The sequence below is a fragment of the Verticillium nonalfalfae genome, assembly GCF_003724135.2.
Source record: "Verticillium nonalfalfae strain VnAa140/NRRL 66861 chromosome Unknown scaffold_120, whole genome shotgun sequence".
Taxonomy (NCBI): domain Eukaryota; kingdom Fungi; phylum Ascomycota; class Sordariomycetes; order Glomerellales; family Plectosphaerellaceae; genus Verticillium; species Verticillium nonalfalfae.
The window spans coordinates 79,200-92,561 of NW_021167345.1; the positions used below are offsets into that span (position 1 = coordinate 79,200).

A 13,362-nucleotide genomic window follows, 5' to 3' on the forward strand; every position below is an offset into this window, starting at 1 on the left:
CGTGTCGCGGTGGAGCTGACAGCTGCGTGCTTGCCTTCCCTTCCCTGCCCCTTTCCTTCCTGGGCAGCTTGTCAGGGGCGGCCGGGACATGCTGCTGCCTCTGGAGAGGGCACGGTAGGTGGCTGCTAAGGTGCCTAGGCTGGCAGGTGCCAGACATGCTGAGGAAGGTGCACTGGTCTCGCCCGGACGAGGTAGGCAGGCAAGGCAGGCAGCCCCCTCAAGCACCCAGGCTTGCCAGGCCCTCGGAAGGTGCTGCTGAGTGTCGAGGTGCGTGAGGGAGATGCTAGGGCAGTTGGAGGCTAGGATGCTCCTGCTGAGGCCGCTGGTTCGCGCTAGGGCGGCACTTGGATGCAACCACCTGGATGCGCGCGGCGCCTGACTAATGCTCGGGACGGTGGGCCATTTGCTTATGACTCGGCCGAATTCCCTGCTCATAAGCTCCTGAAGCCCTCCCCAACCAGGTCCAGAACAAGAGACGCCTCTCCCATTTTCCAGATTTCCGGATTCCGGGGGCCACCCACGTGTTGGTCCTTTTACCTGTTGCATGCATCGCACCGTCAGATAGGTCATTCACTCCTCCACAGTGAGGTGAGGTAAGGGCTCTGTAAGCAAAGAGTGAGCGAGCGAGACAAGGCAGAGAGAGGCAGAGAGAGGCAGAGAGGACAGCGTGAGGAGGCGCCTGTGCTGGCTGCCCACCCGTCCGATCAGACTGATCGGACCACCTGATCTGCCTGCCCTTGCTTCTACGACATGAGCCAACCCGAAGAGGCCTTTGAGATCCCGGCACCGCGGAACCGGGCTGTGAGTTGCATCCATCCATCCATCCATTGGGAACGGTCCCTTTCCAGCTTGATCGAGTGGGACAGAGTGCTGACGATGGATTGATTCCGGCGTATGCAGTGCGACTTGTGCTTCGCGAAAAAGGTGAGTGACAAGAGGCGAACACCAACACCAACACCAACAATACACCACCTCCCCCGCGATGCAGTCTTGTCGACGGATCCTCCGGAATGATCAGCCTGCGAGAGACTGACACTGGCTTTCCAGATCAAGTGCGACCGATCAGATCCGTGCTCACACTGCGTGTCTCTATCAGCCGCTTGTATCCGGGCGCGGCCCAAAAGGCGAGGCAACCCAGACTATGAGAGGTAACGTTCCCCGTTTGCCAAGATAGGCATCCAGTTCATCATCGCAAGGCACCCGACGTGCCCTATCTGCTGCTCATCGGCTCACATCCTTGACCAACCCAACAGACGCAAGATAGCCGCTGCCGTGCGGCATGCGAGCCAGCTCGCCGGCGCCGCCAATGCGAAGACGCTTGGCGTGCCCACCTTTGCACGACCAGACGGCGACCGCCAGAGCGAGACACCATGGCCTAACGTCGTCGAGGCTCCGAGGGATGCGAATCAGCCGGATGCCTCCAGCAGTAAGGACCATGCGTCCCAGTCGTCAGGCTTCTCGCCGACCGTAAGCACGCGGAAGCCTTTCCGCCAGGGACTCCTCAAGCAGGAGTACGAGCACCGTCCGGCGAGAACGCCGAGACCCGATATTATGAGGGCGCATTCGCATGGTGCCGGCACGCAGGCGCAGACCATGTTGGAGTTTGAGCTGCTGGCCGGCAAGGGCATGGATGTCGGGAGGCGGGAGGTGCTGAAAGCTGCCGTCGCCCTCTCAAATCAGCCTTCGACGACGACACCGCAGATTGACCCCGAGGCCGAGATCTACAGTGGACTGGACCTTGATGACGAGTCCATGTACCCCTCGGCAGAAGTTCTGCATTTCATTCTTGACGGTACGTTCCTCCACTGTTCTGTCTACCAAGAGCTGGTGACTAAGTGACCGTGAATAGCGCCCGCGCAACATCAAAGCGTCGGGCTGTCCTACATCTTGGACATGGTATCGCGGGAGACGATTGAGAAGCAAGGAATTGCTCTGATTGAAGGCACAGCCAAGGGTCCCGCTCGACTACACTACATGGTTAATCTCAACTACGCCGCCTGGCTTTACCTCCACGCAACAATATCCGGCACCATTAGTCCAGCCATGAAGCAACACCTCATTCGAAGGCGAGAACACTACGAGGCGAATCTCCTCGCAGCCGTCCATTCCATCGGTGTACTCGACGTGCCAAGCCTCTCGTTGTTCCAGGCGCTGCTATCTGGGGTACGTTTTTCCTTGCCTTCTTTTGGTCCGGGGGCATCAGGCACTGACATGACTAGACCATGTTCATGATTCACACCGGAAGGGTGGAGAAGAGCTGGAACCTAAGCTCGGCAGCATCGCGAGTCTGTGTTGCCCTCGGTGGACGCTATTTCACCAACCTGGCTACGACCGCGAACAGCGCAGAAGCAACTGCCGCGCGGTACTGCCTAACGCTATGCTTCATGTTCGACAAGTCGCTGTCTCTCACCATGAATCGTGTCTCGGCTTTACCCGACATCAACCTGAACGTGGCCATGGTCACACCTTTTGACCCTTCCCGCCCGTACACTGCATTGCCCGACGTCTATCTCGAGTTTGCGCTGGTACAAGACGAAATCATCAAGGGCAGGCAGCGCCGTCCCGAGGTCAATCGGCAGATGGATGTCGTGCAGAGCCTTCAGCAGAAAATGTGGCCCATTGGTGAGAAGATCCGCCATGTGAGTGTGCGCCGTGCTTTCGTTGCACAAAAAATTGTCCTTGTTGCACGCGGGCACTAATACTATCTAGTTCCGGTCAAAACCTCTGAACGATCAGGACGCCTATCTTGCTGCCGAATGGATCGGCGCCGATTTTGTGTATCACTCGATTATGACGGCCATCTTTCGACTACATCCAGGCCTCTCAGAAGACGGTGGTCTCCTTGACCAGATGATGGGACATGCTCGACTGGCTCTTTCGTTGCTGAACGAACTCCTCCGCACATCGAAATCGCTGACCAAAGTGGACACTTTGAAAGCATCCATAACATGGTTAGCATCTCTCGCTGTAGGCCACTCCGGGAGCCCCCCCCTTGCTGACATGAATCAGGATCTTACTCTGCTACCCTCTATACCCCTTCTTCATCCTCTTTTGTCACGTCGTCAACGTTCCGGGCCCACAAGACTTCCAACTCCTCGTTGAAACAACACAAAACCTTACGGACTTTTCGCACATTGATGGTGCCATTGCCGGTGTCTGTCGGCTGTTCGAGAAGTTTGTCACCCTCTGCAGACCGCTCGTGGAAAAGGAGAGCCCGGCCGCCTCGCCTGAGACGGGTGCCCAGCAACAGCCTCAGCAGCAGAAGCCGGGGCGGCCACAGCAAGACCGAGGCGAGGGGATGCACATACTGGCGAATATGTTCCGGAAGCCCCCTGGTCCTATGGGGAACGAGACTAACGTCATGATGGGAGGCGTTGAGCCGACTGTGCCCATCTTTACGGGAGGAGACATGAGCATGGCCTACGGTGGGCAGCCACACGGGTACGATCCCATGTCCCACATCAATACGCTGGGCGAGGAGGACCTGCTTTTGCAGTTGGGGAACACGCATCCGTCCCTGGAATGGATCGAAGGTGCTTGGCCGACGTGAGAGATGCCTCGACCAGCCAGTGGTCTCTTTTGCGTCCTCAAACATGACGCAGAGAAGTGTATTTTGAACTGTCTCGATTGTTGACGCTGAAGTGTACAAAGCAAGCCTCGCTCAATTCTGTTTCATTCAAACAAAACACACAAGACTCCGAGCTATATATTATGTGCCTGGCCTACGTCGGACACAGGCTGCCGTGGTGCTTACTTACTCATGCTAGTAATGAAAATCATAATCGAGACCTCAGCACGGGCTGTGCCTGTTCGTCCCTCTGCAACCCGATTTCCGTCCTGATGGTGGCTTGCTGATGCAAAGGTTCCGCCACGACTGTGGCTTTGATTCGACGCCCAAAATACTCAATCTCGACGCCGTCCCCGACGTTCACCTCGATCGGCAGGTAGCCATAGGCGATGGGCTTCCTGACGGTAAACCCAAAAGCCGCATTCGTCACATAGCCGGCCACTCTCCCGCCAACATAGACCGGTTCCTTTCCTAGGACCACCGATTGTCCATCATCGACAGTGAAGCAGCGCAGTCGCCGAGATGGCTTCACAGTCGAGAGCCGTCTGAGGGCCTCGTATCCGACGTAGCCCGTCTTGTCCGCGTCGACGGCGAGCGCCAGACCAGCCTCAAGCGGATTGTGCTCGGTCGTGACATCAGCGCCGTAACTGCGGAATCCAGCCTCGAGCCGCAGCGCGTTCAAGGCGGCCCGCCCCGCGGCCACGACGCCGTGGGCCTGACCGGCGTGCCACAGCAGATCCCAGAGGCGCTGGCCGTGCTCGGCAGTCGTGTGGATCTCGCAGCCGGGCTCGCCAACAAACGACACGTTCATCACCGTCACGGGGATCTGCGCCACCGTGGCCGTCTTGGCGCGGTATGGCGGCAGGCCCGTTTCGGACATGTCGTCCGGGCTCAGGGACGCCAGCACGGCCGGCGCGCGCGGGCCCCAGAGCCCGATGCAGCAGGTCCCGCCCGTGATGTCGCGCACCTGTGCGTACTTTTCGGGGGACGCCCGGCTCTGCGCCCGCGCCGCCCGCGCGAGGTACGCGTGGTCGACGGGCCCGTTGACGGCGAGCTGGAAGCTGTCGTCCTGCAGACGGGCCACGAATATGTCGCTCTTGACGCCGGCCTTGTCGTCGAGGAGCAGCGTGAACGTGACGCTGCCGACCTCCTTCGCGACGTTGCTCGTCGTCAGCTTCTGCAGCAGGTCGACGGCGCCGGGGCCCGCGACCTCGAGCCGCCGGATCGGCGTCAGGTCGTACATGGCCGCGGCCGTCCGCGTCTTCCAGGCCTCGACGGCGGTGATGGGCGAGTCGTACCGCGCCGCCCACGCGTCGCGCGCCCGCGGGCGCCACGCCGCCGGCAGCGCCGGCAGCAACGCCGCGTTGGCCTCGAACCAGTGCGGGCGCTCCCAGCCGCCGGCCTCGAGAAAGTAGGCGCCGAGATCCTCGTGGCGTGCGTGGAACGGGCTCACGCGGAGGTTCCGCGGCGCGTCGCGCGGCTGCAGCGGGTGCAGAATGTCGTAGACCTCGACAAAGTTCTGCTGGCCCGTCTCGCGGACGTAGGCCGGCGTCAGCTGGACGCGCTCAAAGCGCGCGAGGTCGCAGTCGGCGAGGTCGGCGTCGGCGCGGCCCGTCGTCAGCAGCTGCGCCACGGCGCGCGCGACGCCGGCCGAGTGCGTCACCCACACGGCCTCGGCGACGAAGAAGCCCTCGAGCGCGGGCGCGCGGCCGATGAGCGGGCCGCCGTCGGGCGTGAAGGACATGATGCCGTTGAAGCCGTGGGCGATCTCCGCGTCGCGCAGCGCCGGGAGGAGCGTCTGGCTCAGCGTCCAGGCGGGCTCAAAATCCTCGGGGGTGAAGTCGAGGCGCGACGGCATGTCGTGCTCGGAGACGTTGGCGCGGGTCTCGCCCAGCGAGGCCGCGACGACCGGCAGTGGACGGTGGCCGTAGAACCCGATGCCCACGTGATCGCCGTGCTCGCGGTAGTACAGGTCGCGATCCTGGTGGCGCAGGATGGGCAGGCTCGCGCTGTTCGGCGCCGGGTTCTTCGCCTGGAGCGCCGGCACGGCCGTCGTCTTGGCGTACTGGTGTGCCACTGGCTGCAACGGAATGGGCAGGCCGACCATGGCGCCGACTTCGACGCCCCAGAGGCCGGCGCACGAGATGACCATGTCGGCCGGAATGGTGCCGCCGCTCTTGGTGATGACGCCCGTGACGCGGCCGTCGCTTCGTTCAAACCCCGTCACCGGCGTCATGTCCAGGTACGTGACACCCGCCTTGCGCGTGCGCTCGATGAGAACCTGCACAGCCTTGGCGGCCAGAGCCAGCCCGTCGGAGGGGATGTGCAGACCGCCGAGGACGACATCGTCGCTCAGCAGCGGGTACAGCCTGCGGCAGGCCTCGGCGCTGATGAGGCTCGACTCGATGCCCCAGGACGACGCGTAACCACGTTTCCGCTTGAGGTCCTCGAGCCTCTCCGGCGTCTCGGCCACCTCCAGGCCGCCGACCTGGTGGAAGCAGCCGATCGAGAGCAGCTTCTCGACGGTGTAGCTGGCGAACGAGGTCAACGTCTTGGACGGGTTCGTCTGGAACACGAGCCCCGGCGCGTGCGATGTCGAGCCTCCCGGCATCTGCAGCGGGCCCTGCTCGACGACGGTGATGTTGGTCCATCCGCGCGCGACCAGCTCGTCGGCAATGTTGGTGCCGACGATGCCAGCGCCGATGATGACGACGCGCGGGGTGGCCATGGTCCGGTCAGCCGCGGTCCGATGCGTGAACGGGAGAATCGCAAAAAGGGGGATCAGGTGTCTACGGTTTGGGAAAGAGATGGGTAGGCTGTTGGTTCATCAGAGAAAAGGGGGGCAGCAGAATCATTCTCATCCTCTCCTCAACGTATGAGGATTTGACTTATAAGTCATCCGAGTATCATCAAATCCCATCGAGAACCCCGCCATCAAACTCTACCCGCTCCGCCCAGTGACTTCATCCGCGTACCGCACTAGAGAGCAGAGCCGCCCTCCTCCGCGTTGCTGATTGCCAGGCCACGGGGTGGTGGTAGGGGCAATCGTTTCGCTCGGGCGCCAGAGTGCCGTCGAAAGGCAGGTCGTTTCGTATCGCATCGACTCCGGTCATGTGATCGGCTTCACACGCCGCCTCGCCCGCGCCGCGACGCCCGTTTCCCTCCCCGCCCGCCTCTCAAGTCAAAACAAGCACACAACAAACGAGACGTTTTGGGGGTTGTCTTCTCTATCACCACGCTCCCCTTCAGGTATCCCAGATTCGGTCAAAGCTACGCCTCACTTGCTGGTGCAGGGAGACGTGGTCCTCGCCCCCTCCCCCCTTTCGCCGCCGCCAACGCCGCTCTGACACTATCCTCTTTCCACTCGGGCATCAATCTCGGGGTCTTGGGGAGGGTGTCGCGGCCGCTGACCTCCCCCCTCCCCTTTCCCCCTCCTTTCCAGAGGCGACGGCTGTGTCCTCGTGGTGCGGGCAAGCCCCCTCCCCTGGCCATGTACCCCGCGTTCGCGGTCGAGACCTTATCAGGATCAGCTGGGATCGGTAACGACGAGGTGTGTCGTGGTGGGGCTCTCCTATCGGGCGCGGCGAGACGCCGACGTGGTGCATCACGATGGCGTCCTTCTCACGCACCTGATGGCATGCGTCAGCCATGGCCGTCGCGCCGGTGTCGGCGGCCGGCACATGTTGGGGCCACGATAGTATGAGTCGGCAGGCATGACATGGCAGGCATGACATGGCCTTGGGGCGTCGAGAGACGGGACATGGCTGAGGGTCACGAGGGGGGCACTCGGGTGGAGAGGCACGGTTGATGAATGTGATGCGCAGAGGCATCATGGCTGCTCACCATATCTGGCGAGACTATGTAGCCTGCTCAGGAATGAATGAGTATAGCATCGGAGTCGTACAGTGATGGGGCTTTGAGAAGTTATAACTTCTTCCAATGAGAGAACAAGTCGATAGTAGACGTGTCTCAACACGCCACCACTGTCTCGATAAGGAACAACCAGCTCGGTTGGGACATAGCCTGTCGACTGCCGGCGCTATACAAACCTTGCGGTACGACGTCTGGTGGATCAGCTTGGAGGCGAGACGTCTTGTTTTCATAGTCTTTATGATGATGAGATTGATCGTACACACAATTAACATTTTGGGGCTCCCTATATCCCAACGCCATCTCAAAGCCAAATCGAAATGAACCAACGCCGTCGCTAAAAGTGATTGAACATGATATTGTCAAAGTTTTCGTCCTCCCACCACGCATTTCCTGGCTCGGATTGGTTGTAGCCAATGTCTCCAATGCTGAAAAGCTGGGAAGAGTCCGCGTACAGCCACGGCGTGGTGTTGAAAGTCAGACTGTCAATCTGCTCCACGGTTGGCGGATCATAGGGCGCCACCTGTGGAGGATGCAGGCCGGGATTGACCGGTGCCTTGAATGATAAGGTCGGAGAGTCTTGCCCACCGTCGGCCGTGTTGATGGATATCTCGGGCGATGTTGCCACCACGATCTCAAGTGTAGAGTTCTCATCGTCTTCATCCTGCCGCAGGGCGGTTGTGAGCGAATCGGCCAGGAGGCCAGAAGTTGAGATACCTTGGGCGTCGGTCGTCGAGTTGAACTGTAGAATTCTCCACATCAACGGCACGCTGAGATAAATTCTCGACGGCATCCAGTCTTCGACATCCATTGTTTCCGACCCAGCTGCGATGCGTGTCATCCTATCAAGGTCACGGTCCTGGGTCGTGTCAGTTGCAGTACCGAGGAAGATGCGGGAGCCACGTCAACGTACGAGGGCGCCGCAGGCAGCGGAACAAGGGATGAAGCTCTTCAGAAATCTCCTGCACTTGGCAAAGTCTGTGTTTGACTTGTGCTTCAACCTGGCCGCCGCCGCGCAGCAGTAATACAGATGCACTGTTGCCGCAATGGCGGCGGCATGCCCGAAGAACGGGTCGACCAGAGCGACTTGTTTATCGACTACCATGTCGATCATCCGGACAATCCACGTGGCGTGAAGCAAGGCTTGCTCGGATGAACGTCGCCAAAAGGTGTTGGGGATGCCTAGGTTGGGGTTGTGCTGCGCTCCAATGATGTAGAGAAAGGGATGGTTGAGGACCGTGGGAATGACGTGGTACGTGAACTGTTCCTTCAGCCACGGCGCCCAATAGTCGCGGTTCATCTTGAGCTCCTCGACCTTGCGCTCATAAAACTTGACTGAGTCGTATCGATGACACATGGGGATCCTGTTCTCCGTCTCCATAAAGTCGGACAGAACCTTGGCATAGGTCGAATCGTGTCGCCAGGGCTCCTGCAGAATGTTGTGGGAGCAGTCGGACACGTATTTTCTGACCTGGCTCCAGACCCAGCCTAGGTGGACGCTGGTGTTCCAGATGCCCGGCTCGCTGGGCCTCGTGGTTCCGAGTTCGTCTTTTGGTAATGGCGGAACCTTCGACTTGGGTTCTTTTTGCTTCTCGCCCGTGGAGTGAAACGCCGGCTGCCAAATATCCGTCGGGACGCTCAAAAGGCCATCTTGTCGGCCGTAGGACTGTTCAAGAAGCTGAAGGCTCCAAAACAACCGCTTCTTTCGCTCCGTGATGGCGTCTCGAACCAGGTATACCGACTCCGTATCCAGCATGGCAGATCTACAAAGTTGGAATGCAAGACCCAGGTGAAACTGCCCAAGATGAACGTTCCCGTCTGGTCGTTGTCAGTGGTCGCCCTTCAAGGAGAGGTCCGTAAAAAAGGGGGAGGGCAGAGAAAGATACCTATAAATGCAGCATAGGACAAAAGACAGAGGCTTTCGATGGTCGTCAAATCGACAGACCCATTGGCGATGCGCAGCATGATCAGCGTCTTTGCGTTGTTGCCGTAGAGGTGGAGATGGTCGCATTTCTGAGAGAAGCGCGACGTCACAGCCAGGATGCTGCAGGCGAGCTCCTCCGGCAGAGAGCCATAATCCGAAACCTCGTCACGCTCAAAACACCAGATGGGCTGCCTGTGACAGAACTTGAAATAGAGGTTGATGCCGTTGGCCATGTCGGATCGCCCTGGCCGCAGGTTGGCCAGGTCCGGGTCGAACATGGTGGGAAATGGATTCGTTGTCGGGAAGTTGGCGGCGTCTCGCGGCGGCGGCGAGACGGAGAAGGACTCCTCGGGCGGCGACGTGCTTCCGTCCTCGTTTGCTTGTTGTTGGCCCTGGTACCTCGGATGCTTCGCCCTGTGAGCCGGGTCAGACCGCTTCAAACGCGTTGGCTTTTGGGTTGGTGGTCAGTACAGGGCTCCTCCGCTGAGGAGAAGATCCAGCTTCTCTTCGAGGCTCTGCAGCCTCTCATCCTGTGCAGCTGTCAGCCGGGGGTCACGATAAGGAGTTGGGGCAGCGGGAGATCAGTACCGAGCGTCCACCGGGCGATGGCTTGTTAGGGGGGTAAGAGCAGGCCTGGCTCAGGCGAACGCAACTTGAGCATGACGGCTTCTCGCCCGGACACCGGGTCTTCTTGCGCCTGAGGAGGGGGCAGTCAGCTCGGCACCGCGACGGCGAACAGGTGGAATCAGAGACCACTGACCGGCAATTGAGACAGGCATGATAGGACCGCCGTTTACCTCGAGGAGCAGCAGCAGGCGCGGTGCCTCTCTCGGGCGACATGACGAAGGATCCCTCCCAAGGTGAAGGTCTTGGTTGAACGCTGGGGGGGGATGCCGAGAGATGGAGGGGGAAGGACATGTCCTTGTTAAGTAAGACTAGGACGAAAGGGTCGGTACCGACGCCGACCTTGCCCCAGGGAGGTTACGCTGGGCCCAAGGCAGTAACGCTCCCGCCACGACCCCGCAATGCCCGCAGTGCCTCCCCTACGATGCCTGCAGTGCCTGTAGTGCCTGCTGCAGTTGGCACCGATAAGACACCCGTGGTGCTGTTCGCTACTATCGCGGGGTTCATTGGCCACGCAGTACCACCTACCTTCTAGGTGCCTAGGTACGTGCCTAGGTGCCTAGGTACGTGCCTAGGTGCCTAGATAGGTGCCTAGGTACCTAGGGAGGTATCTATAGACTTACGCCCGCGTTACGTCACGTGCCCATCCCCCTCCTTTCTCAGACAACTCAGAGAAACGAAGGACATGGACCTAAACCGTATAAGTTGCTCCTTTCAAATGCTTGCCCGTTCCGTATTTCTCCTCTATCATAGGTACGTACCTGGCCCATAGAAGACAAAGACAAAGGCACCATTCCAGGGCAAATGCCATGTCGCTGCTGTCATGATTTGAAGGCACATCTGCTCCCCACGCTCACCCCCCCCTTCCCTCATCCTCCCCTTCCCTCATCCTCCCCTCCCAGGAGAACGCAATGCATGCAGAGCGAGTAAGGTTCATTACAACCTCGCTACGGGATCGACAAGCTCACTCATCTCCGCATTGGGATACTCGCAGTTGTCTGACGAATCAGGCCGTTCCCGGTCCCACGCCCACCTCTCCTTCAAGTCAGGGGAGAGCGAGTCCTCGAGCATCTGCACAATGTACTTGCCAAGCACGGGGAAGAACTTAAACCCATGGAACGAACCGCAGGTCGCAACGTACAAGCCCTTGGCTGCAGCGTGGGGTGAGATGATGAAATCGGAGCTCGTAGTGAATGCATCCCTGCCCAACAGTTCAGCACGCCGACCTGGCGTTTCCTTTCCTTGGGTAGGGGGGGGGACGTCTTACCAGCAGATCCGGTGCTTGGTCATGTTCCAGGATTTGCTCTTCTCGCCATACCACAGGTTCCGCGCATCGGCCACATCTTCCTTCAGCCGCTTCGAGACTTTCCACTGGGAATAGTCTCGGGCTGCGGGAGGTGCCGACACGTGCCGACCAGGAACCACTTCGTGCGTGTTGGCGAAGATCTTGAGTCCCCACCACTTGAGCTCTCTGTCTTTGGTAGGAGGAAGACTGCCAACAAATGGTTTGCCTTTTTGGATGACGGTCAGCGGCGTGAGCACATCGTTCCTGACGCGGTGCGTTCGTTCTTACCATGCTGAGCAGTATACCCCTGAAAGCCGACGGGCATGTCCACGTATGTCTTATACTCTCGCTCGTCGAGCTGCGCCATGCCTGTCGTGATGCCAGCAGCCAGGATACGGTCACCGGCGCGGAGACTCGTCACACCGCTCCTCGCAGCGCTCAACTCCAACAGCTTGGGCGTGTAGGCCCCCGTGCACAGAATCACATGCGCAGCGCCGAGCACCTGTCCCGATGCCGTGACGATGCCCGTGCAGACGCCGTCGGGGCCCAGCTGCAGAGCCACCGTCTCGGCAGCAACGTACCTGACGCCGAGCTCGATGGCCTTGCGGGTCACCGCCCGCAGGCAATCGCCGGCCGCCGCCCAGCCGCTCGCCCTGTTCACGAGCACCTCCGTGACGCCGTCGTAGTTGGCGTCCTCAAAGATGCCGTTGTACAGCTTGCGCGCCTCCGCGACCGGCAGCGCGATGATGTCGTCCTTGCGCCCGAGCCTGCGGTGGTGGTCAATGACGTTCTGCGCATAGTCGCTGCGGCAGTTCCAGTACACGCCCGTCCGGTGGAAAAAGGGCTTCCACAGCGGATCCGTCTTGAAAATGTCCTGCGCCTCCAGGGCCAGCTGGCAGTAGGTGAAGTCGTCGTAGTCGGCGCGCACGACCTTGTTCCAGTCCCAGGACGCCGCCACACGCTCCTCCGCATCATAGGCATCCCTGTCGACCAGGGTCACCGTTGCGTCGGGGTATTTCTGGATGAGATGATAGGCCGTCGATACCCCGAACACACCAGCCCCAACGATGAGATAGGACGCCGTGTTCGCGGCCATGCTGATCCTTGGGAGAGGGTGGGAGGGGGAAAACAAAATGCAGGGGCAACAAAGAACTGGAGTAGATGCAAGAAAGCGCAACACGAATGACGCGAAATGATGTATGCCAAAGGGTCCTCACTGACTTGCGATGCCCGATGAGTTTGCTGATACCGCCGTGATACCGCAGAGGGGGGGCGTGGGAGGAGGTCGGTCCAATTTAGGCCTGTGAATACGTCCGTGCCATGCCACGAGCGGCATGGTGGCTTATCTAGAGACAAACTCGGCCCCCTCGATCCCCCGCCTTTTCGAAAGCATCGACGTTCCGACATCGGGTGGGTGACCGGCCGATGTCCGATCACGTGTATCAGTTTCCTGGGCCTCTGAAGTGTCCATTTGCATCTCGAAACGTTATCTGGCTCTTTTTTGGTTCTTGCTATGATGATGGACAATCTAGACCATGACGATTCGGAAGTGACATGCTGTCGTTTCGTTGCGATGATCGGCTGCTAAATACACTAGCATCTCGGGTGGCTATGCATTCTACATGTGCCTTACCCGACATGGATATTTTGGGATGAAGAAGATACGAAGCGCCATGGCATGCCAACGGGGTCCGTCTCAACCCCCCAACGTCCCCCTCCTCTCCTCCCCCGCCGCACCCTCCTCATTATCGATGCTTGACTCGCCGCTGCCAAGTCATCGTCACTCTTGCAACGCACAGGACGCGGGCAGTTCGGCCTCGTGACCGCTCACAGTCCCAGACGCGGCCACGTTGCACCGAAGGGAGCGCGGATTGTACGTAACATGATGGTGCCGAGAGATTCGAGGCGGCGAACGGGAGTCAAACATCCGCGAAGCCGACGCATCGTGACACCCGGTCTCATGGGACATGAACTCTATTACGCTTCCCGCATTTTGGGGGGGAGGCCTTGGCGCGCGACGGAACTCTTTGGGGTTGAGTATGGGACCGCCCGTGGTCACGATGCGTCCCTGCCCAGGGTTGGAGAGTCCCG

At 59.9% G+C, this 13,362-nt stretch overlaps 4 protein-coding genes across 4 annotated transcripts; 1 reads left to right on the top strand and 3 right to left on the bottom strand.

Moving 5' to 3' along the window:
* Nucleotides 1–750: 750 nt before the first annotated feature.
* Nucleotides 751–3,550, top strand: D7B24_001166 (uncharacterized protein; the record flags this gene model as incomplete). Its single annotated transcript, XM_028635410.1, has 7 exons — nucleotides 751–801; nucleotides 901–924; nucleotides 1,171–1,792; nucleotides 1,850–2,163; nucleotides 2,220–2,639; nucleotides 2,710–2,951; nucleotides 3,010–3,550. 7 exons carry the CDS (start codon nucleotides 751–753, stop codon nucleotides 3,548–3,550), a joined length of 2,214 nt encoding a protein of 737 aa, XP_028492135.1.
* Nucleotides 3,551–3,776: 226 nt separating this feature from the next.
* Nucleotides 3,777–6,296, bottom strand: D7B24_001167 (uncharacterized protein; the record flags this gene model as incomplete). Its single annotated transcript, XM_028635411.1, has 1 exon — nucleotides 3,777–6,296. One exon carries the CDS (start codon nucleotides 6,294–6,296, stop codon nucleotides 3,777–3,779), a length of 2,520 nt encoding a protein of 839 aa, XP_028492136.1.
* Nucleotides 6,297–7,775: 1,479 nt separating this feature from the next.
* Nucleotides 7,776–10,202, bottom strand: D7B24_001168 (uncharacterized protein; the record flags this gene model as incomplete). Its single annotated transcript, XM_028635412.1, has 6 exons — nucleotides 7,776–8,297; nucleotides 8,352–9,256; nucleotides 9,325–9,776; nucleotides 9,834–9,892; nucleotides 10,011–10,059; nucleotides 10,123–10,202. The coding sequence occupies 6 exons, from the start codon at nucleotides 10,200–10,202 to the stop codon at nucleotides 7,776–7,778; spliced, it is 2,067 nt and encodes a 688-aa protein (XP_028492137.1).
* Nucleotides 10,203–10,922: 720 nt separating this feature from the next.
* D7B24_001169 (uncharacterized protein) lies at nucleotides 10,923–12,367 on the bottom strand (the record flags this gene model as incomplete). Its single annotated transcript, XM_028635413.1, has 3 exons — nucleotides 10,923–11,187; nucleotides 11,254–11,497; nucleotides 11,560–12,367. The coding sequence occupies 3 exons, from the start codon at nucleotides 12,365–12,367 to the stop codon at nucleotides 10,923–10,925; spliced, it is 1,317 nt and encodes a 438-aa protein (XP_028492138.1).
* Between the last annotated feature and the right edge of the window lie 995 nt (nucleotides 12,368–13,362).